Source organism: Phyllostomus hastatus, unplaced genomic scaffold, assembly GCF_019186645.2.
Source record: "Phyllostomus hastatus isolate PE091 unplaced genomic scaffold, TTU_PhHast_1.1 phas_contig_118, whole genome shotgun sequence".
NCBI lineage: Eukaryota > Metazoa > Chordata > Mammalia > Chiroptera > Phyllostomidae > Phyllostomus > Phyllostomus hastatus.
In genome coordinates this window covers 6,094,119-6,117,919 of record NW_025333543.1, presented here as the reverse complement: position 1 = coordinate 6,117,919, position 23,801 = coordinate 6,094,119, and the positions used below count along the sequence as shown (strand labels likewise).

The 23,801-nt window shown below is 34.1% G+C and overlaps 1 protein-coding gene across 3 annotated transcripts in view; it reads left to right on the top strand.

Moving 5' to 3' along the window:
• The window catches only part of CFTR (CF transmembrane conductance regulator), a 209,619-nt gene that overhangs the window by 31,944 nt on the left and 153,874 nt on the right, over nt 1–23,801 (top strand). For 2 of the 3 annotated variants that reach the window (XM_045848138.1, XM_045848148.1), the window contains 5 exons: nt 6,266–6,376; nt 9,530–9,638; nt 18,010–18,225; nt 21,754–21,843; nt 22,694–22,857. In XM_045848138.1, the coding sequence (XP_045704094.1) occupies nt 6,266–6,376; nt 9,530–9,638; nt 18,010–18,225; nt 21,754–21,843; nt 22,694–22,857 (690 nt within the window). Of the gene's footprint in view, nt 1–6,265; nt 6,377–9,529; nt 9,639–18,009; nt 18,226–21,753; nt 21,844–22,693; nt 22,858–23,801 lie in introns of those variants that run through there. The other variant, XM_045848155.1, reaches the window with a different exon arrangement.

Genomic DNA, 23,801 nt, shown 5'->3' with positions numbered 1-23,801 from the left:
CTGGAACCAAACCCGTAACCCAAGTGTGTGCCTTGACCAGGAATCTAACTGGAGATCTTTTGCTTTGCAAGACAATGTCCAACCAACTAAGCCACACCAGTCAGGGCCTCAGGTATTAATTATTCAATGCAAAAAAGGAAAAAGGCTGTTAGTCTTTGAGTGTATGAATTTGTTAGTATTTAGAAGGGTCATGCAACCAGAGGTTTGAATTTGCTATTTTATTTGGCTAAATGACAAGTAATGTTAGATATTATGGAAGCCTGATTGTTTTATACAAACAAAATCATTTTGAACTAAACAGATCTGATACCTGAGCTTCATCTTAAATTTTAGCAGATGAAAATGTGAGAAGCCTCTGTTGGATTAACAAAACCCAAATGTCAAATGGAAAAATTATTATAAGCTTTAATTGTGTGGTTTTAAGGGGATAGATTACATGAAAATCAAGACTTTAATAGTGGCTATAATTGGAAAATTTGTTTTACTATAAGGAATTACAAGTAACTGTATACAAAATTAGAAGTTTTATCCTCATATTTGCCAATGATACCTCAGACAAGGGTTTAATCTCCAAAATACATAAAGAACTTACACGAGTCCACTTTAAGAAGACAAGCAACCCAATTAAAAAATGGGCAAAGGGTTTGAACAGATACTTCTCCAAGGAGGACATACAGAAAATCCAGACACATGAAACAATGTTCAATATCGCTAGCTATCAGAGAGATGCAAATTAAAACCACAATGAGATACCACTTCACACCAGTCAGAATGGTCATCATAAACAAAGCAACAAACAACAAGTGTTGGAGAGGCTGTGGAGAAAAGGGGACCCTAGTGCACTGTTGGTGGGACTGCAGACTGGTACAACCACTATGGAAAGCAGTATGGAACTTCCTCAGAAAACTAAAAATGGATCTGCCTTTTGACCCAGCAACTCCACTGCTAGGACTATATCCTAAGAACACTAAAACACCAATACAAAAGAACCTTTGCACCCCGGTGTTCATAGCAGCACAATTTACAATAGCTAGGTGCTGGAAGCAACCTAGGTGCCCATCAGTAAATGAATGGATCAAAAAACTATGGTACATTTACACAATGGAATTCTATGCAGCAGAAAGAAAGAAGGAGCTCCTACCCTTTGCAACAGCATGGATGGAACTGGAAAGCATTATGCTAAGCGAAACAAGCCAGGCAGTGAAAGACAAATACCATATGATCTCACCCTTAACAGGAACCTAAACAACAAAACAAAGAAACAAGCAAAATATAACCAAAGTCACTGAAATAGAGGACAGACTGACCGTGACCAGAGGGGAGAGAAGAGGGAATTTCAGGGGAGAATGGGAAGGGTTTACAGGAACAAATTTAAAGGACACATGGACAAAAACTAGGGGGAGGGTGGTAATGGGAGGGAAGAGGGGAGGGTTGGGTGGGTGGGCTGGATTGGGAGTAAAAGGTAGAAAACTGTACTTGAACAATGATTAAAAAAAAAGAAGTTTTATTCTAAAAATGATACTAACTAAATACAGTTACATCTTTGTGTATGTGTGTGCACATATTTTTTAGAAAACATAGTGATAGCATTTTTCCTCAATGAAATCTGAAGCCTCTCACAGTTAAGTGAACAGAATAGTGTATCTGTGGTACTAGAATTTTTTTCAAAGTCAGTTTGAAACTTTTAAGTTATAAAACACTGTATAACTGAGGGATTGCTATCTGCTACCTCATAATTAATGATTAGCTAGCTTCTGTTAGAGATAGCCAGAACTTTTGAAACTGACTGTTTCTAAGTAAACCAATTTAAGGTTTATTGTCAATATGTAGTGACTGCTTACGAATGAAGGAGAATGATAAGATCAATTAAAAGTGAGAGGAAAGGAAAAGGTGGTGGGAGCAAATTTGAGGAAAAGGAGGAATAAGGTTTATTGCTTTTGGTTATTCCAAGTGTACCTGCTTCGTTTCATGAAACACCTGGACACGTGTTCATTTCTAATGGAATGAATACTGAAGTAGAAATCCTGTCTGGGCATTCCTAAATCCTATCTAAGTACCTTTAACCTACTCAGGATCACTCATAAGCAGTGGTAGTTGAAGTTTTATGGCAACTAATATTTCATACAGGGTCAAGAACAAATAACAGCCCTTTTTAAATTACAAAATCATAAGATAGTAATTCTGTAACATAAAAATATCACACTCAAGCATACTATATGACATCATAGGTGAAATGTTCAAATTAAAACAATAAATTGTTGTACTCATGTTATTACCCTACCAACCACAGTTAAAGAGTCCTTACTTCTGCCAGATTCCACAGATATCCAGGAATTTTGGTGTTTTGTATTTGTTTTTGTATTTCTAAGACTGGCTTGAGGTAGGCATGGAAAAGTCCTTGATGGGGCAGAAATTTCATTCAATTTTTATTGGTTTAACCTCACAGAATAAATTCTTTTGCTCAGATAACTGTGGTAATTGCCAAAGTTAATTGATTTTAGTTCTCATAATTTACCTTAAGTCAAGTTTCTATTGTTATAAGCCCAGTTTCAGTGTTATAAATACAGGTTTATTGTGGTGAACCTGTGAGAAAAATACTAAATTATATTAATAATGATAAATGGTTAACATGTTTTTTAATTTTTTTCTAATTTTATTTTAATCATTGTTCAAGTACAGTTTTCTGTCCTTTACTTCCATCCCAGCCCACCAACCCCTCCCTTCCCATCTCCCTCCCATTTCTACCCCACCCAGTTTTTGTCCCTGTGTCCTTTATATTTGTTCCTGTAAACCCTTCCCATTTTCTCTTGAAATTCCCCTGAAGTTCCCTCCCCTCTCCCCTTTGGTCACTGTCAGCCTGTTCTCTATTTGAGTGTCTGGCTATATTTTGCTTGTTTGTTTATTTTGTTGATTAGATTCCTGTTAAAGGTGAGATCATATGGTATTTGTCTTTCACTGCCTGGCTTGTTTCGCTTAGCATAATGCTTTCCAGTTCCATCCATGCTGTTGCAAAGGGTAGGAGCTCCTTCTTTCTTTCTTTCTGCTGCATAGGATTCCATTGTGTAAATGGACCATAGTTTTTTGATCCATTCATTTACTGATGGGCACCTAGGTTGCTTCCAGCACTTGGCTAATGAAAATTGTGCTGCTGTGAACATTGGGGTACAGAGGTTCTTTTGTATTGGTGTTTCAGGGTTCTTAGGATATAATCCCAGTAGTGGAGTTGCTGGGTCAAAAGGCAGATCCATTTTTAGTTTTCTGAGGAAGTTCCATACTGCTTTCCATAGTGGTTGTACCAGTCTGCAGTCCCACCAACAGTGCACTAGGGTCCCCTTTTCTCCACAACCTCTCCAACACTTGTTGTTTGTTGCTTTGTTTATGATGGCCATTCTGACTGGTGTGAAGTGGTATCTCATTGTGGTTTTAATTTGGTTAACATGTTTTAATACTACTGAATGTGTTTTGTTTGATCATGCTGCTTCTGATAATCAAAACTAGATGTCATAGTGTAACATGCATATTAAAATGGGCACAGATAACACCTGAAGTTTTATAAAAGTGGCCCACAAACTGTGTGCTCTGAAGTGAAATGGAGACTCATTTATAGGAATGGTGATCAGCTTTTAGTTGTGAACCAAAGATGTAAATTTATATATTTTTAAAAAAGATGAAAATGTTTTTAATTTCCTGAAAATGTCTTCTTGCATTGTATTTATGAATAGTAAAAATCTATTTATTTGTAATTTTAGTGTGAAATTTTAATAATTTCAAACAGTGAAATGCAAGCTTTATCGAGAGATGGAATATATTTTTCCTTTTACTAAATCTTCTATAGGCCTTTTTCCTTCTGTCCTCAATGACATTATCTTGTTCCAAGTCTTTCAATCATCTGGCAACAGTGAACTGCTGTAGTTGGCTATTTCTTATAGTTAAAATTTTAGGATATTTGTAAGCTGGTTGTTAAGCACAACTGGTATTAAAAATGAAATAATCTAAATTTACTGTTAAATAAATTACATTAAAACAAAGGCAATAAAAACTCAAGTTTTCACTATCTAATTATTTTACATCTTACTATTATCCATGCTGTTGAGGTTGTTTATGTTCATAGTATCTGAATGGTAAACATCCTATATTACGACATGCAACTGTGTATCTCTTCCCAACTAGGTGTTCAATGACTTCACATTTGGTGGCTCATAATTGGTCATAGTAGGAATATCTATTTATGCCAGAGAAATTGGCAAATGACATGTCACTTTTTTTTCTTTGCTTTTTCTTTTCCCTGAAGAAGGGATGGTTAAAGATTTGCCAGCACACCACACCACTGCCTGCAGTCTGCCAGCTTTTGGTCTTCCTGCTTCTAGGCTCAACTCCCAGCTCTTTGTCTTGTGCAACTCACCATACTTAATTTTCCTACATGGGGAAAATTGAGCATGGTAAAGGAAGAAAGTTAGATGAGCATGGTAAAAATCTATTGTTTTTGCCTCAGTAGTAGACAAGTTAGCATCTCTGGGTCTTCATTATTTTATCCTTAAAATAGGACACTGTTCTCTTTTTGTTCTACCTAACAAGATTTTAAAATTAAAATCACAATGTGCTAGTGTTTGTGAAAGCCCCTTGGAAAATGCTATATACATATACATTTTTTTTAGTAGTAAACAGTTGCTTCACTTTTTATATTTTGGGTTGAGTTTACAAAAGCTCATAACCAACAAGATGGAGTTTATATCCTAAATTTCTGTCCCCAATTTTCCACAGCCTAACTGCTATCTATATTTCCAAATTTACTTCCAGTGCTTATGTCTGGCACTGGGATGGCATGGGGTGGGTGCGACATCGCCTTCTCGATGATGCTACTGCACATCCTGCATTATCATAGTTCTTCTTCAGTTGCTGTATTCAGACAGTTCCCAACTATGTTCATTCTTGTTCTCCAAGAAAAATGACCAATGAGCCAGACTAGGCAATAAAGACAGAGCCTAATTATCATCCTTTTTGTTAAGACTCTTGTTAAGGTGCAAGTAATGCAAGAAAATAGAAAAAAAGTGACATTAAACCATTGTCACTCCTTGATATCTTAGCAAGAAATGATTGATGAAATTACTTAGCCTTCAAGTTGGGTTGTAATTCAGTTAACTTTTAAGGACAAGTTGTAGAGACATCAGGAACATAGGGCAGGGGGCGACTGAAGAAGTTGGAGACTAAGGAAGTGTAAACAAGAGACTGCACCCGTTTGATGTTTTGGTAGCTAAAAAGCAGTTTCATATATTACCAAAGTCCCAGTGACACAACATTTAAGAAATCTCTGAAGGAAAAAAAAAAGATGCTAAGGGAAAGAGCATATGTTTGGGGGTCACTACTTCCCACTTCAATTATTTTCTTCTATAAATGACATTTCATTCAATTTTCATTTAGAAATTTCTCCTTGTACATGATTTCTTTATTTCATAATTCTCCTCCTCCTCCCTCCTCTTTCTTTTCCTTCTTTTTAGTTTTACTTATCTTCGTGAAGATTATTCTGCCTTTTCATAATAGTTAGAAACAATGTACTTGGAAATAGCTGGGGTATCCTGCCTAATTATTTACCATACCAGCTTCACTAGTTTCTGTCATAAATTGTTACTTATCATGTGGAATAAGGAGGCAAAAAGATAAGAAAGTTATGATCCCCATTCTCAAGTAATAATGTGGATGTGATAATTAGGTAAACAAATTAATACAAATTACTCACTAACCCTCCCACTATATATAGTCAATTTATTAAACAAATAGCTCATTGCTGAGTGCTGAGTGTCATGTGCTACAGTAACAAAATTATATAAGGGTGCTGATTGAGAGTCTATCTTCTTATCATTCATGGATGATTTCATATTTGAAGTGGTAGAGACTGGACTTTAGCAATTACAGAAAGCTATAAACTCTAAGTGTCTGCTTATTTGAAGGCTGCATATTTTTGGAAGAATACCTTTAATATAGAATATTTAGCAGTTTGTTTTTTTTCTCTAGGAAGGATTCTGCCATCATTCTTGATTCTTTCTGACAAAGCAACAGTCATATTAGTTCAGAGGTACTAGTGTTTTATACAACTGTGTCCTGGAAAATATGAAACCCTATTATTTATATAAAACTTGACTTATGTTATTCATATTTATATCTCCATCCTTCTCCACATGCCAGAAGATTTGAAATGATATCAGATTACAAGTCTATATCAAAGACCAAATCAAGTATGTATTTCTTTTTGCGCTTCTCTTTGTTTTAGCTGGACTAGACCAATTTTGAAGAAAGGGTACAGACAGCGGCTGGAGTTGTCAGACATCTACCAAACCCCTTCAGCTGATTCTGCTGATAATCTCTCTGAAATATTAGAAAGGTATGTTCATTACATTGTTTATTCATTGTAATTGAGAGAGACATTAATGTTATTAATTACTTACAGAACTGACATATCAGAGGGCTTAATTTGTAGGAGCATATGCCTGGCCAGATGGTTCAGTTGGTTGAATGTCATCCCATACCCCAAAAGGTTGAGGGTTCAATTCCTGCTCAGGGCACATACCTAGGTTGTGGGTTCACATCCCAGTCAGGGCAGTTATGGGCTCACATTGATGTTTCTCTCCCTTCCTTTCTCTCTCTCCCCCTCTTCCTCTTCTTTTCTCTCTAAAATCAATAAAATATCATCCTCAGGTGAGGATTAAAATAAAAATAATAGGAGCATCTTATGTTCTTGCTGAAGTCTTAACCAATTAGGAATTAAACAGTGAAAGGATGAAAGAAAAATAGCATTTTCTTGAGACATGACTTTTTCTGAAAAATACATATTTGAGCTCTGAGAAGTTATCTGTTTTTAAGGAACATTAGGTGCATTTTGTGAAGACTGAAATAACAGCTATGTGAAGCAAATTATGTACAAGGTCCAGGGTATGTGAATGTCTCACACAAGATGGACAGCAATTTGGATATTTCACCTAAAATTTCATATGCTGTGCTTGAGTATGATATTGTTATGTTACAGAATTACATGCTTATCATTTTTCAATAACAGATTTTATAATAAAAAAGAGGTGTTATTTGTGCTGGACCCTGTATATTTGCCTCTAAAATTCTAATACTTGATTATAATGAAATCTTAAGGTACGGACTATTAAGTAACAAATAAATGTAAAAGTTTCATAATTTTGATTACACATTCAATGCCTCTTCTCAGGTACAATGTCTCTTCTCAGCCACTGTGGTAGAAAAGCATCATTATCTTCATCTTACAAAAGAGCAAGCTGAGGCTCAGAGAGTTTATGTAATTTTCCAGTTAATGACTGATTCTAACTCAAGGTCTGGGTTCCTGGCCTCCCCAGGAACAGTGTTTCCCATTGCAAGATGTCCCCTTTTGGGGACATTGGTTAGAACCCTTTGATTGCCTGTGAAGGAAATCCAATTAACTATCTTAAGTAAATACAAAGAAGGAATTAGTTGGCTTATGTAGCCTAACTGTATGAAGTCCTAGATAGAGAACTGACTTTAGAGACTTAATGGAACCAGGGACTCAAATGCCATGTCGTGACATATGCCTTGTGTTGGTTTTGTTTTCTCAAATGAGCTTCCTCCATGCATACTACAGAGAACAGAGCCCTTTCTTTTTGGCCAAATGTGAAAAATTCTAGAGACCCTTGAGTCACATGCTTACTTCTTGGGCCAACCACAGTCAATGAATGAGGTCTTTGGGGTCTTGTGCCAGCAGCACAATTTGGATACCAAATGAAAGGGAGAGGTGAGAGGGAGTTGGCAATAAATAAATAAATAAATAAATAAATAAATAAATAAATACTAAATGCTAATAAATTATTGCACCAAAATAAAGTTGAGTAGACTTGACATTTGTTTATTTTCTTTAGGGTAATTTTATTCTTTTGACATTTTTAAGGCAAAGTAAGACATTCAGGTTATTTTTCTTGATTTTAATCAAAGAATTAGGCTAGTAGTAGTAGCAAATTCACATTTCCAAGATCAAGGACTGATTCCTATATCTCTGCTAACTTCCCTTAGACTACAAATTGTTCAATTTTCACCCATAAAAAATTTTTCCCAACCTTGCCTTTCCCTCAGGTCACTATTTCATTCTTTTTCTTTTTTTTTCCTTTTCATGGCTAATATTTCTCTTCTGTCCTTGTCTCTTCCCTTCTTCATCTTCTACTTCTCAGCTCCCTAAAATATGGTTTCCATGTCTACCATGTTCCTAAAACCACACTGATCAGAGTCACCAGAGGCCTCTAAATTATCGAATATAATGACCTCTTCTTACATGACTTCAGTGTTGAACACTTCTTTCCACCTTGAAACCATTTATTTGGCTTTTTCATCTGACTCTTCCTTTGAAGGAGAAGCTATATCTGCCTTTATATTTACCTTATTGTAAGTCACTGAGTGATATGGATGGGAGGCAAACCCCGTGTGTGAGTGAAAGAGTGGGGAAGAGTAGGGAAGCAGACAAATAGGATAGGGTACTTAAGCATTATAGATAGTAAGTTTCTGGGGGAAGCCATTGTTCATGCAAAGACTACCAAGCTTGCCCTCAAATCTCAGCTGTGTGTTCTTTCTCTGAAATAACTTAGAACCACCTGTAATGATTGTAGATTGAAGGTTATGGGAATAGCTGTTTATCAAATGCAAAACCTTTATCTATTTATTTATTTACTTCTTGCTTATGGTTCATGAAACTTTTTATGTCTGTACAGTTTAAAAATGAAATTGAAGGTAATATTTAGAGATATATTTTACTCACTTGGGAAGAGAAAGAGGGCTGTTACTAATAGAAAGTAGTGACAATGACAAAATAAATATTGTCTGCTGATAAACCTATAGCATTTAAAAGAAAACAAAATATTTATTTATGTATCATCCATTTTCAGAGATTTTAATTTAAATTCCTACTAGAAAATACAGAATTTGATTCTGTTTTAATCTTCCTAATTCTTACTTTGGAGTAACTATAGTTGTTGAAAATAAAGTTTGATGATACTTGTTTCATACCCCTACATTTTAAAACAAAGCCTAGCAAGTTTTTCTAATGTTAAGCCACAGAAAACTGCATCTAACTTTTTATCTTGTCATTGATTTGATAGTTAAATTATATAAAATCTACTACAGTTCTAAAAAGGTAAAAATCAAGAGGAGAAGGGAAAATACATTCAATATTTGTTTATTTTCCACCTTGTTCCAAGCACAGCAATGTGTATTCATAAGTCATACTTATTTGTCTACATTTTGTATTGCTGTTAAAAAGCCCAGAACCTTTCTTGAACAAATATATCATGGCCTTTTCATGAGGTCAACTCTCTGAAACTGAAATACTGTGGAGCATTGAATTCTGCCAAATATCTGACTAAGCATCAGTGTTGGAATGTCTCCCCAAATTTTCATCTCTTTAGTTAATCTGCTTGGATATATTTGTGTGAATAAAGCTCTGTTAAGCAAAATAAACCCAAATATTTGCACAATTGCCTTATTAGTTCAACCTTTTATTCCTTTGCAGAGAATGGGACAGAGAGCTGGCATCAAAGAAAAATCCCAAACTCATTAATGCCCTTCGGAGATGCTTTTTCTGGAGATTTATGTTCTATGGAATCTTATTATATTTAGGGGTAAGGATCTCATTTGTGAATTTATAATGGCTAGAACAATTATTAAGTTAAATTCATCTAATTACATACATGAATGTTTATAATATTTTGAAATCATATCTGCCTGCTAAATTGTTTCAAGGAAAAATAATAAAATTAAAAAAATTGGCAGTAAGGTACTCTTGTTTTCTTAGTCTACATCTTTATCAGTGAGAAGAAAGCACCATGCCTGAAACCCCAGGCTTTGTGGTGTTTAAGTGCCATCTGGGGCGTTCCTTTGGCTCTGACCATTATTCCATGACCAGAGCCTCATTTTGAATCCTTGGTTGTAATCTAGAAAAGGCAACAGCTAGTAGAAAACTTATTTAGTCTTCACAGAAAAGTTGTGCACAAATTTTTTTTGGGATGTGAAGTACCATTTGGATGCACTTGTATTCATGTAAATCTTCATGCTCTGTAGAGTTAGCAGTGCCCTGGTATCTCCAAAGAGATGCCATACAAGTTGCATGGTGTTAAGAATCTATAGTTCAAACACATCAAGAAAAAAAATTTAAAAATTTATGTTGACAAAGATGACCACATTTATGTCCTGAATGTTTTGTGCTACTCTAAGGAATCTCCTGGAAAAGTTCTTCTGGTTTTGTATTATCTGTTTATCTATCTGTCTATCTGTCTATCTGTCTATCATCTATCAATCTATTCCTACAGAGACCTGCAACAGTTTGGGGGTGAAAATATTTTGTATATAAATATAAATAAGATAGCTGAAGAATTAATTAGCTCTTAAGATACCTTTAAAGCAATTTTTCTCAATGAAAGTACTTGAGTTTTGGAAGACAATTTTATACATAGTTTCTGGCTCTATTGACTTAATTTTTAAAAATATGTTTTGTTGATTGCTTTAATGACTATATTCTATACATTTAAATTAGTGTATAAAAGTATAGTTCACTCCAGTCATTATATAAGGATGTAACAGTCCAACAATAAATCATTGTTGGATTGAAGTAAATGATACTTCAAACAAGTGTTATGTTGTGACTATGGTTGCGGTGAAACTAAACATTTTTCCTAATCACATTCTCTGTCACTTGATAGCCTAATAATTAACATAAACACAACTGAATAGAAGCTGGAAGAGAGGCCTAGTTATCAAGCCCCTTTATTCTCTGCCTGACTTGTGAAATAATTTATCCAACAACCTAGAAGTTTCATGTGAAAAAAGGACTCACCTGAATGTGAAAGTTTAGATGATACACAAATATATTGAAGTTATTTTTTGGCTTGGTGTACACAGACCCCAAAATAAACATGATATAGTTTAATATTTATTGTGCTTAATCTGTTCTAGGGTCAGGTCAGCATTCAAACCTTTTATGAAGATCATTTTAACTTGATTGTCCTTGAATGTCCATGCAGCAGACATTATTATAAAGAAAAGGAAATTGAGTATCAGGAAAATTGTATAACTCCACCAGAGTCATGCATATGGTAAATTTGAGTGATAGCCAGGTCCATTTAACCCTGAAACCTACGAATCTGCCACTACCTTAGATTATACTTGCTACCTAACTATATTTATAATGGCTGTATTTAGGTTGTCAGCAGAATGGTGACTCTATAAATAGTCTTGTGTCTTTTGAGTTTCTTTGCACTTTCTCAGGAGACACAGGTTGTTAGAAGCTTGAAGGTTGAGGATTCTTCCTGGGTCACCTCAGGGGCATAACTGCAGAAAGTTCATAGCAGAAAGCAGAATAGGGGAACCAACTAAAATCTCCTTGCTTATACTTGGGAAGAAACTGAAACTCACCCAAGAGCCAGTAGTGCTCAGGGTCAAACCTGTAAACAAAATTAAGGACCAGAAGGATGGAGACAATGTGGAGGGCTAATTTATTCTTAAACTTGAGTTTAAAAATATCTCAGGAATCTTAAATCCTTTTATTGGTGGTAGTGAGGGGAGAGGTGCTCCCAAGCTAACCTGAGCTACAGGTCTGCAACTGGCAGCATCTTGATTTGTGCCAGCTCAAATTCTACTGATAACCATCAGAATATTGGTGAGGAAAAGAACCTCTGGCATAGCAGCTGAAATATATATAGCCAGAAGGTATAGAGAAGAAAATTAACATTGGCAATGGCACAAGTGTGGTGAGGCTGTAGGTTTTTCACCCTTGTCACAGACAAAAGGCCTTGCTAAAGCCATGCAGTTTTAAGTAGTGAAAGTGCTGAAAACTAAGTCTTAAAGAATTTAGATAACTGTTGAGGTGGTTAAAATGAAGGCTGCCTTTCAGGGCATCTGATCTCTTAACCCTCTTTTTTTGTTCTTACTGGTTATAGGAAGAAAAGAAGGGGAGAAAATGTAGCTATTTTAATAAGACCTCTATCCTTTTAAACAAATGACACCAGTGCCTCACTATTTACATATTTTTTGGTTGTTCCTTCTTTCCACTGAGTGTGACATCTTGGTAATTAAGTTCCATGAAATGAACAAGGATTCTTGAAGTTGCTGTAACACTGCTCTTGGTAATAGGTAGACATACTTTCAGAATGTCTTGTACATTCTTTGTTTGTCTAAATTGGGATAATTATGGTATAGTGATTGATTGGTTTTAGGACTGATATAAACAGTACTTGACCATGAAAGGTCAAGAAAAAAGGAAACATCATCATGAAGGAGCTTGTCTCTGTGCAATATTCATGTAATTTTAAATCATATTAGCTATGGCCTCTCATCATTAATGTACTTATTTTGTTACATTTGACTCAGCAGCCAGATTCAACATTGTCTTTAACATCTAAGACTGGCATAGAAGAGAAACTGGCTGTTGAAAAACTGAGTATGAGAGTCAATTAAGTATAGGCAGAGGAAAGCCAAGTAGATGGAAGTGTGCAAGCAGGTTACTGAGAGAATATGGTTATCACAATACATTTATTATGATAAGAAATTTACAAACATTCACTCAAAAATATTCTTGATTCCTAGGCAGCTCTGGGTATATTTACATCATCATATTATAATATATATCAGAGCAACTTGGGTCAAATTATTTCATTCATTAAACCCTACAAAGTTTAAGGACATAAAGGAGAATAAGTCCCAGTACTCATGTTGCTAGAGTTCTCAAGTCTCATAGTCTATATTGCAAAGGAAAATGTGCATTATGTTCTGACAAACACATTGGGTAGTCATGAAAGGCAATGACCTACATCCCAGATTACTCTACCCAGCAAAGTTATCATTTAGAATGGGAGGGCAGATAAAGTGCTTCCCAGCCAAGGTCAAGTTAGAGGATTTCATCATCACCAAGCCCTTATTGTGTGAAATGTTAAAGGAACATATCTAAGAAAAAGAAGGTCAACAATGTGGACAGTAAAATGACAACAAACTCACAACTATCAACTGAACCTAAAAAAACAAAAACAAACTAAGCTATCAACTAGAACAGAACACAATCACAGAAATGGAGATCACATGGAGGGTTGTCAGCAGGGTGAGGGGGGTAAATGGAGGAAAAGGTACAGGGAATAAGAAGCATAAATGGTAGGTACAAAATAGACAAGGGGAGGTTAAGAATAGCATAGGAAATGTAGAAGCCAAAGAACTTATATGTACGACCCACGGACATGAACTAAGGTGGGGATGTGGGTGAGAGGAGGGTAAAGGATAGAGGGGAATAAAGGGGGGGGGGATGAGACAACTGTAATAGCATAATCAAAAAATATATTTAAAAAAACAGTTTGTGTACTTTTTAAGGCTAATCTAGAAATCCAATATATGTTCAGTAGAAAATTGCATCTGTAAGGAAAATAAACCTCGTGTTCTTCCATGTGACAATTAGAAAACAATCAATCATAGGTTAGGAATCATCTGTGATCATGTACTTACAACTTAAATTTGATACAAGGTGGCCCAGTTCTCTCCTTCCTTGTAGGAAAATGGTTCACCTTTAGTTCTTATAGCTAACCAGTATCTAGTCATGACTCATGAACAGGATAGGGTGAAATAAAATAAAATATATGTGATGCACTTGAGGACATGTTTTTCTTAAAGGTGAGCATTTTTTTTCCCTCAACTCTTTCTGGGGTATGATCATGCTTTGATGCCAGAGCCTGTTTTATTATCTTTGGACAAATCAAAGAACTTTTCTAGATTTCAATTTCCTTAACTATACAGTTCAAGGGGTGACAGTAAAGTCTCTATACAGTCTCTATAATCTCTTCGACTTTTTAAACTGTGTGTCTGTGATATGGGTCCTAGCAAAATGGTATTTATATTAAATTTTAGTGATATTAACTTATAATTTGATTTGGTAGGTTGATGTTGAACTAATCACAATGCTTGCATTGATGGTCACCTGAGAAAGAGCAGATTGTGTTTTAACATTTTTGTTTTGATTTAGGGTTATGAACAAGAAATGGACTTTGGAGTCAAAATGTCTGATTCTAATCTCACCTTTTCTACTCACTAGCTGTGTGAACTGGGCAAATTATTTAAACTCTCCTTGTCACAGTTCCTTTAATTGTAAAGTGGACATAATAGCATATATTTCATAGAGTTATTGTGAGATTAAATGAGTTGAGCAGGTAGAGTGGACCCTGGTACATAGCAAGTACTTCATAAATGTTAACTGTTATTAGATCTTTGAGAAGAATCTCTATCCACCTGCACAAATACTAATATTATTAACATTTACTTTAATTTTTATAGGCCACAGGGAAATATTTTGCTAATATTTAAAACTGGTACTTAGATACTAAGTTTTACCTCAGAAATTAAAATTAATATTTTAATCCATCTTCCATTATTATATCTTCTGGGTTAAACCTATTATTGCTGCTATATAAGCAGGTCCAAGAACATTTTATTATAAAACATTAAGAATATAGCTTAGATTTCTATTGAAGACATTGCTGGTAATTGTTAATGAATCAAATACTAAAAGGAAAATACCAAAAGTAAAATATTAAAAACATGATTCAAAGGCAGAAAGATTTCATGATACCACTTTTGAGCCTGTACTTGTTACATATATATTTGTAAAAACTATAGATAGTTGTGGCATCAGTTGTTTCCATACTGAATACGTATGGTGTCAGATGGGTGCTAGATTTTGGTGGGGTGATGAATTTGTAAAGTTATATAAATGCCCAAGCACTGGGTTGTACACCTGAAAGTAATATAATATTGTATGTCAACTATAATTGACAGATAATTATTAAAAAGTAGGTCTAATTTTAAAAATGAGTATTCAGTTTCTCTGTTATTATTGTATAATTTAGTTCTTATCCACTGAATTAAAGTGCTATATTTTATTGTATATCAAATTATTAGGTGCACTCAGATGTGTTCTGGAACTTTCCAGATAAGTCAGTCTATTTCTGTCTCATGCCACATTATTATAGTTGTATAATATGCAACTATAATATATATGCAATATAATACTTAGTAAAGTGAACTTTCTCACACAATGTTTTTATTCTTCAAATGTTTTTTATTAGTCTCTCATTTTTTCCAATTGAAATTTGGAATAATTTTATCCATTAATTCTACAAATATATGTGTGCTGAATGGACACCCTGTGCTAGCTATTGAGCATGATGTCAGGGTTCCTTTAAGAACCAAGATAGACAGTTTCTGCTTTTATGGTGCTAAAAGTTTACCTCTAAAAACTTGAAACGCTGATGAAGATTGCATTAATCTTATACAATAACTTGCGGGAGAATGTAATCTTTGCAACAACTGGTTTTACTTTTTAGAAAGTTTTGAAGTTCTTTATTTGGGATTTTTAAAATATATCATAGTAATGTGTTATAAAATGTATTTTAGGTATACATTAATTATTGGTATTTACAATGGATTTTTGTTATATTTTTACTATAAGTGTGGTACTTATTTAATTGATTATTATGCTTGGCATATACTAATCTATTTCCTAGTATAAGTATTTTTTCAATTCTCTACCTGCTAACCTCTTGATTTACTAAAACTTGTTCTATGTACAATCACATTCTATGCCAATAATGATAATGCTTTCATTTCCTTTTTCCTATAGTCAAACTTCAGTTGTTTTTGTTTTTGAGCTGTATTAACAAAAAGTTCCACAAAAAAAATGTTTAATTGTACTAGCCGCTAGTATTGCTATTATTTGTGTGTATCTGACTTTAACGTTAATGCTTCTAGAGTTTTATTAATTGTGGTGCTGATTGTTGTTTTGAAGGTTTTTCTCAAGTTAACAAATATCTTTATATTTGAGTTTATTTGAACATTATCAGAAACAAGTATTGAAGTTTTATCATACAGTATTCCTTTATAGTTGTTATTGAGATAAAATAGGCTCTTAATTAATTTCTCAATATTAAAACATCTCAACTTCTGAATATTTCTCAAATGTCCTAGTATTCCAAATATTAAGATATATAAAATATATTTAAAATGAGTTATGATGATGATTATTTTACCAACTACACACAAAAGAAAATAATGTCAATTTAGAAGTTCTTCAATTAATCATTCTACTTGTATTAGAAACAAGTATGCTTTTGGTTTGGAATTGTAATTTTTAAGGTAAAGTTATCTTGGGATTATTTCATTTACTGTAATTGCAAGCCTGAACCAAGTTTTCTATTTTTGTCTGAACTTTCTTTCCTGTTCTGAATAACTAGCAAACTTCCCTATCCTACATATGCAGTTAGAACAGAAATGGTTAAAGGATTTAGATTCATCCACAGTGATTTAAGCTCTGGTCTGGAGGATTCCATGAGAGAACAGATATCTCCCAGGAGTTATTTTCACGCTCCTTAATTTTTCTCTGGGAGGCTCATCTAAACTGAGACTCAGGAGTATTCCCACCAGGCATGCAATCACTTGTGCTGTTCTCTAAGTACATGGTCTTCTGAACTCTCTTTGTTCAGAACTGCATCCCTCTGAGAAGAAAACATCTGTAGAGGTGGCAGGGTGTGGGCTAGGCCAGTTGCCCAAGAAATCCTCAGCATCTGCCATGGGACTCCACAGACTCATATAATCAGAGATGTTAGCAATGCAGGGGACCTTCAAGATCAGCTTGCTCCACGCTCACTTTATCAGTGAGGAAACCATTCAGAGAAGGGAAGTGACTATGGTGACAAAGAGTAGATAACATGCAGGGATAAGAATGTGGGTTTCATGATTCTGTTTATTTCATTGTCATGCTGGCTGAAAAAATTGTATTTGTCTTGTATTATCTAAGTGAACCATAAAGTGAATTCCATCTTTATTTGTGTCTGATAAAATTAACAAAATATTTTATGAAATTTTCAAGTAAATTTGTATTCCTTCTCATTACATTCAAGCCTCAGTCTGCCTTACTGGGAAATTTCTTGTGTTTATGAAAATAATCTGAGCAATGGTGTATATACAGCTTTCACATGCCAAGAATGTAGGACTGCCTTGACCGGTGCATGGCTCAGTTAGTTGAGCATCATCCCACAAAGGGACCAACTGGCACCATCACCAGTTAGATTCCCAGTCAGGGCACGTGACTGGGTTGTGGACCCATCTCTGTTTGGGGTGTGTGCTAGAGGCAACAGATTGATGTTTCTCTCCCTCTCTTTCCCTTTCCTGCCCCCTCTCTAAAATAAATATATACATACATAAAATTTAAAACAAAGGAATGTAGAGCTATGTTTATTTCAGTCATTACAGGGATGATTTTTAGACTAAGCTTGGTATCAGTTACTATTGTTTTCCCTTCCAAATAAAAAAAATCCGGTGATATCTGTTAATGGTTCCATTATAAATATTAGAGAACATGTTGCCTAAAATGATGTAGGGAAAACTAAAAAAGCGAGGGCTTGGAGTGCTGATTTCATCCTTGAATATTAATAGTGCCATGTTGTGGTGATGTTTTTGTTTGATGTTTTCAGATGATCCTATTATTGGAATTTTGTTTACCAAAAATAAATTGCATTTTTCTATGAACATATACTCTCTGAGAGTAACACTACCAGTGTTTTTGTGGAATAGCCATGGTTGTTCAAGGGATAAGTGTGTCCTCTTTTGCTTAAGACAGGATTATAACTAATTTAGTAATGACTGTGTGTAGAATAGATATCTAAATCAGATTAACACACATTTCATTTACTTTTTTATAAACTGCAACTGAATAACAATTCAGCAAATGGGTCTATTGTGATAGAGGTGACAGTTTATAGAAAAAATATAGTGGTGATGCAATGGCAGGGAGATGAAGTACAAACATATTAATTAAAATAATGTTAAGAATTTCATATATGGCATGGCTCCGTGTGTAGCCATTTTAAGTTTTCCTTTAAAGGTAAAACTTTCTGTGTTGAAACTGTTAGGGTATTTTATGAAAGAGGAATAAAATTGTATTTCTCTTTTTGTCCTCTTCTGCAGGAAGTCACTAAAGCAGTCCAGCCTCTCTTACTGGGAAGAATCATAGCTTCATATGATCCAGATAACAAGGTGGAACGCTCCATCGCAATTTACCTAGGCATAGGATTATGCCTTCTCTTTATCCTGAGGACACTGCTTCTGCACCCAGCCATTTTTGGCCTTCACCACATTGGAATGCAAATGAGGATAGCTATGTTTAGTTTGATTTATAAGAAGGTAATACTTCTATGTGCAGTCTCCATACTACATGGAGTAGCATCATGTTGTAAATGCTGTGCTAGTACAAATTAGGGATAAATGCTGAAATCAATTTCATAAGTCAGTGAGATGAATTATAGCAGTATTAGTGTTTCTAATTGTCTTTGATAACAATTTACTTTAATAATTTTTGAACAGCTTCTATAAACTGCATATGATATAGTTTCATTTTTGTTTTTATTTTCACTAGTCATGTCATCATTGTTTGGCGTCCATGGTTCCCCATTGAAATGGTTCTTATCATATGCATAAGTTATTGACAAAATATTGTCTTAGGGTAGGATGCCATGTATCCTTATGTTCAAACTGTAAGAGTATAGTATATATGTAATCATTAATGATAATCCAAGCAATGAAAGTTTTCACCTTAACTTGTTGTGATGCAGGGGTGTATTCATCTATTGCCTTACTTTGAGTTGGATTTTTGTCATCCTGTGAGTTTAAAAATTAAAAAAAAAATTTAGAACAGCACATGGATGGCAACTGTAAGAACTTCTTGTTTTCTGTGTGTACTGTTGAGACAAGAACCCAAGTTGCTGAAGCATGATTTGGGTATATTCAGATTACGATTTAGCTACCTTGCAAACATAATTTAAGAGCATTTCAGTAACATGTGTTTTCACCAACCTGATTCTAAATTAAGTGTGACTGATTAAATCTACCAAGTAATTTTATTGGGTTAGCCAAAAAGTCCATTTAGTTTTCTCTGTAAAATAAAAAGACACATTTTTCATTTTCACCAATAACTATTGATTTGGATATTTTGAGTATGTCAGCTATCTCCTGTGTGGTAGAACATTGGTTGTTCTCAATTAATGTCTCAATTTGATCGCTATCAACTTCAATTTTTCTACCCAATCGTGGAGCATTATCCAGTAAGAAGTCTCTAGCACCAAACTTTGCAAACCACTTTTGACATGTTTGATCAGTCATATACTTTGTACACTGCACAAATCTGTTTTTGTGTTTCAGTCATGTTTCTATATGTCTTAAAATACTAAAGCGTAATATACCAAAAATGTTGCATATTTTCTTCCATCTTCAATATTTAAATGACTATACAAAAATTCACCAATTTTGATTTTTTTTAAATGCATGCTGTTATACAGATGTCATAATACAATCTACCAATATTGTTTTGAATGAAGTTAAAGACAACTAAGTGCTACTAGAGCCACCTTACAGAAAAAATGCATACACACTTTTTCGGCTAACCTCAAACAGAAAGTTATTTTGGTTGAATCATTTGGATACTGCTTTACCTTTATTCTCTCTTTTCTTCTCCCAATGTAAAAATGTTATATACTTGGTTATAAGAGTCATGGGTCTGGAATTCCTTCTAGCAAATAACCTATAACACTTCCATAATATACATGCAAGGTCAGTTGTGTTGTAAAACTTGGCAACCATACTTTATTGTTCAAAGAAGCTTTTTATGAAGGCACAAGAAAAAAATGGAGTCCACAGTTTAACTAAACCACCTCATCTGCAGTGTCATCATTTTCTAACTACTAGGAAAGCATGGGTGATAAATCAACAAAAATTTTATATTGATCCAGAAATTTTATATAAGTGAATAAATTAGGTATTATTTAGAAGGTAGAATTGCACAACAAGCATATTAAAGAAAGTAATATCCAGTTTAAAAATTATTTATAAGAGTGCTTATTATCATAGTATAAGTAAATGATGTACATGACAAGGTTCTAAGTGATTTAGAGATGCTATCTCATTTGAGCTTCTCCTTAGACTATCAATAAAAGATTTCAAAAAACTAAGACCCAAGAAAATATAAAACATTGTATAAAAATCTGTTTAAATTTTCTAAAATGGATAAATCATATTCCTTGAAGTAAATGGTTTCCAATATTAGACAAAATAAAATAGTACTGAAATAATGTAGTAAGACAAACTGTGTTATACAGGAGGAGAGGAATGAAATAGTGTTGGGTTGAAGGGAGGAGAGATGAAAGAGCAGGTTAGTTTGTAAATAAGTCTATACATAACATTTAGCACAAATACAGCAATATGTGGTGCTTTCAGATCCACAGCACATTCATGAAAAGTTAGAAGTTGTTGTCTCTGTCCTTCTTTCTAATTGTTGAGTATCTGTTCTTACCTAGTTTGCTTTACCTGTCTAGCTACACTTGGTTGGCCTTCATTGGCATCATCATCAAAGAATGCAATTGCATCTCCACATGGCTGTGTTTTGGTTCCTAAAGTAAACTGGTACATTAGCAAACCAGTTTCATCCATTTGGCAGGCAACCACTGATTCTACGATATTCCAGATTTTGTAATAGGGCACCATTTTGCTTTGATCCCAGATCTGCAACTATGATGCATGCAAATTGTATTTTAAATAATGAATCTAAGTACAAATTAAATTAAGCTTTGCCTCTGAATGTCAAGAAGGTAGAAGTAACTAAAATGAAGAAATATTCACTGAGTGTTTAACATGCTTGATGTGGAGCCCTGTGGAGAACTTAATCACCTAAGACTGAGTCTCTTACTAGGTCATGTGTGATCCAGCTCATTGATTTTCCCCTTCATATACTAATAGTGTTTTAGAATTAATGACCTTGATTCTTTCTTCATCTATGCTTATCTAAATGCTATTCATTCTTCTGTACCCATCTTAAGTTCTACTTCTTTAATAAAATCTTTCCAGATTTTTGTAACCAGATATGTGAACTTCCTCTTAACCACCCTATTATATTCTACTTTCTTTAACTCATTTATCATATCATATTCAGTTACATTTTAAGAATCTTAACAATAATAATCTTTGATGCCTAAATAAAGTGAGTTACATCTACTAAATGCTCAATATATATGTAAGGGATTCAGTTAAAACAAATATTAAACAGATACTCTCAGATCAAAGCCATCTAATGGCAAATCAATACTTATTAAATTTTGCTGGTAAAGTATGACTATAATATTTCACCAATATAATTAACTTATCTACTAAGCAATTATATTTTGTATGTATGAATGTGTATTTCTTTGTAAAATTAAAGAATTTTATATCAGTAATATATTTCACAAAATTATTAATTATTCATAATATACTTTGACTTTAACAATAATTTTGCTTAATAGAGTTGCTGCAGGACTGAATTCAGATTTACAGCCATGGTTTTAATTTCAAACTGCCTTTGGTTTATGTTTTGTAAAAATAAAACAAACCCTTTATATATCTATATCTATATCTAGTCTATAGATATATATACAATATCATATCCATTTTGGAGGTGCAAAATACTTAAAAAATCAAATAGTGGCATGACAGTATAATATTTGTTGTGAAGAACAATATTTATAGATCTGAGGAGATACCAAAGCAAATGAATATAATTTTCATTATCTTTACTTAAAAATACATGCATAATAAACTAATTCCTCAGTTGTATTATTATATTACTTATAAATATATTTGTCTTCTGTTTGTCAACATCGTATAACTTCCCATTTTTCCTTTTAGACTTTAAAGCTGTCAAGCCGTGTTCTAGACAAAATCAGTATTGGACAACTTGTTAGTCTCCTTTCCAACAACCTGAACAAATTTGATGAAGTATGAACCTAATGATTTAATTTTTATGCAATATTGTTATAACTCGTACAACCCTGAAGCTTTTCCTGGATTAGATAATGGTAATAAGTGGTTAAGTAGAACACATCTTTACCTTCCTTATTTTTGAAAACTGAGAAAGGTAAGTCATGTGAAGTGCCATTTTGGGGTCTCATGAACCCACACAATTCAAAGGCACCTCAGCTTGCTGGGTATTTGATGAGGTTTTTCAAAATTCAATCCACTTCTGATCTTGTTTTCTTTTAATACTTTAAATCACTTCAGTTGAATATGATACTCAGCAATTTTTTGTCATTGCTATCTTGTGTTATAAATAAATTCAAGGTACTTAAGGATAATATATTTTTATTTATCTTTGAATTTTCAGTATTTAACATAGTATTGAGCTCTCAACAGGCACTAAATAAATTACTGTTAAATTGAGCATGCATTTATTTTGAATATACTGTCAGATAGAGTTGTGCCTTTGTAGAGACTGGGCTCTGGACAGTCTTTTGTTCTCTTATAGCTCTTGCTTTATTCAAATAGAAGTTATTTAAAATAAATTTTTTGACATGACACTTAAGAGATCCAACCTCAATTCCACTGGAAAAAAATACATAAAAATGTAGTAACTTGAAATTTGTTCCTTGGGAATTCCTAGTCTATGTGTAGAAGGTTTAAGCACATTGCTGTGTGTTTTATGTAATGAATATCTAGATTTCAGTATGCTCAGAATCATGAGGTGTTTCTATGAGCTCATTGTGCTCAATTCATTCATCTATGCTGTCTGTTTTTGGAGTGGGGAGCGGGATAAAAATATCACAATTTTCACTGTGATTTTATTTTCTAGGGACTTGCATTGGCACATTTTGTGTGGATCGCTCCTTTGCAAGTTACACTTCTGATGGGGCTGCTCTGGGAACTGTTACAAGCCTCTGCGTTCTATGGACTTGCTCTACTCATAGTCCTCGTCCTTGCTCAAGCTGCGTTAGGGAGAATGATGATGAAGTACAGGTAGCACTCTATTTACATAGTTTCAAAGGGGTTTAAATTAGGTTTTCAACAAGCCCATGCTAAAAAGCCCAGGACTGCTCTGCACTGAATGATGATCTACTTCCTAGGTGTCACTAAAAAGGAATGAATGAATATTTATTTATTTATTTATTTATACCACATGCTTTCACTTATATGTGGAATTTTGTGAACAAATTAAACAAACAAGCAAAAGAGAAACAGACTCATAGATTCAGAGAGCAGACTGACAGCTGTCAGAGGGGCAGGGGCTTGGGGGCTTGGCGAAGAAGGTGAAGGGATTAAGCAAAAAAAAAAGCTTCATAGACACAGATAATAGTATGGTGACTGCCACAGGGAAAGGGGCTAGGGGCAGGTAGGAGAGGGTAAAGGGAGGATGAATGGTGACAGGAGACTTGACTTTGGGTGGTGAACACACAATCAGGGAATTATTTTAATGGTGCAAATAATAATTCCTATGTCAAAGGGATATTTTTACTTATAAATTTGTAGAATTTCTTTATAAATATGTTACTATCTAGTTCATTTTTGTAGATCATAAAATTTACATACAATGGATAAAACATTGATGTGAGTGGGAGGGGATGCATAGATTTTGGGTAGAGTATATAATAAGTTTTTCCAGCCCTGGTTCATGGATCATCACACCAGAGCCTTATTTACTACTTTTTACAGAAAAGTAGTCAGTGAATGATATCAGTCATTGCTTATATAGAAGACTTCCAGAGTTTGTCACCTAGAGAATAATAAAAGTACACAAATTTTGGAGTTAGATAGCTGTTGGCTTGAATCCCCAGGTGCACGCTTACTAGTTATGTGACCTGAATAAGCCACTTTGCCCCACTGAGTCTCTGGTTTTCCATCTATTTTCTTTTTAAAGAATTAATTGATTTTAGAGAGAGAGAAAGGGAAAAAGATTGAGAGAG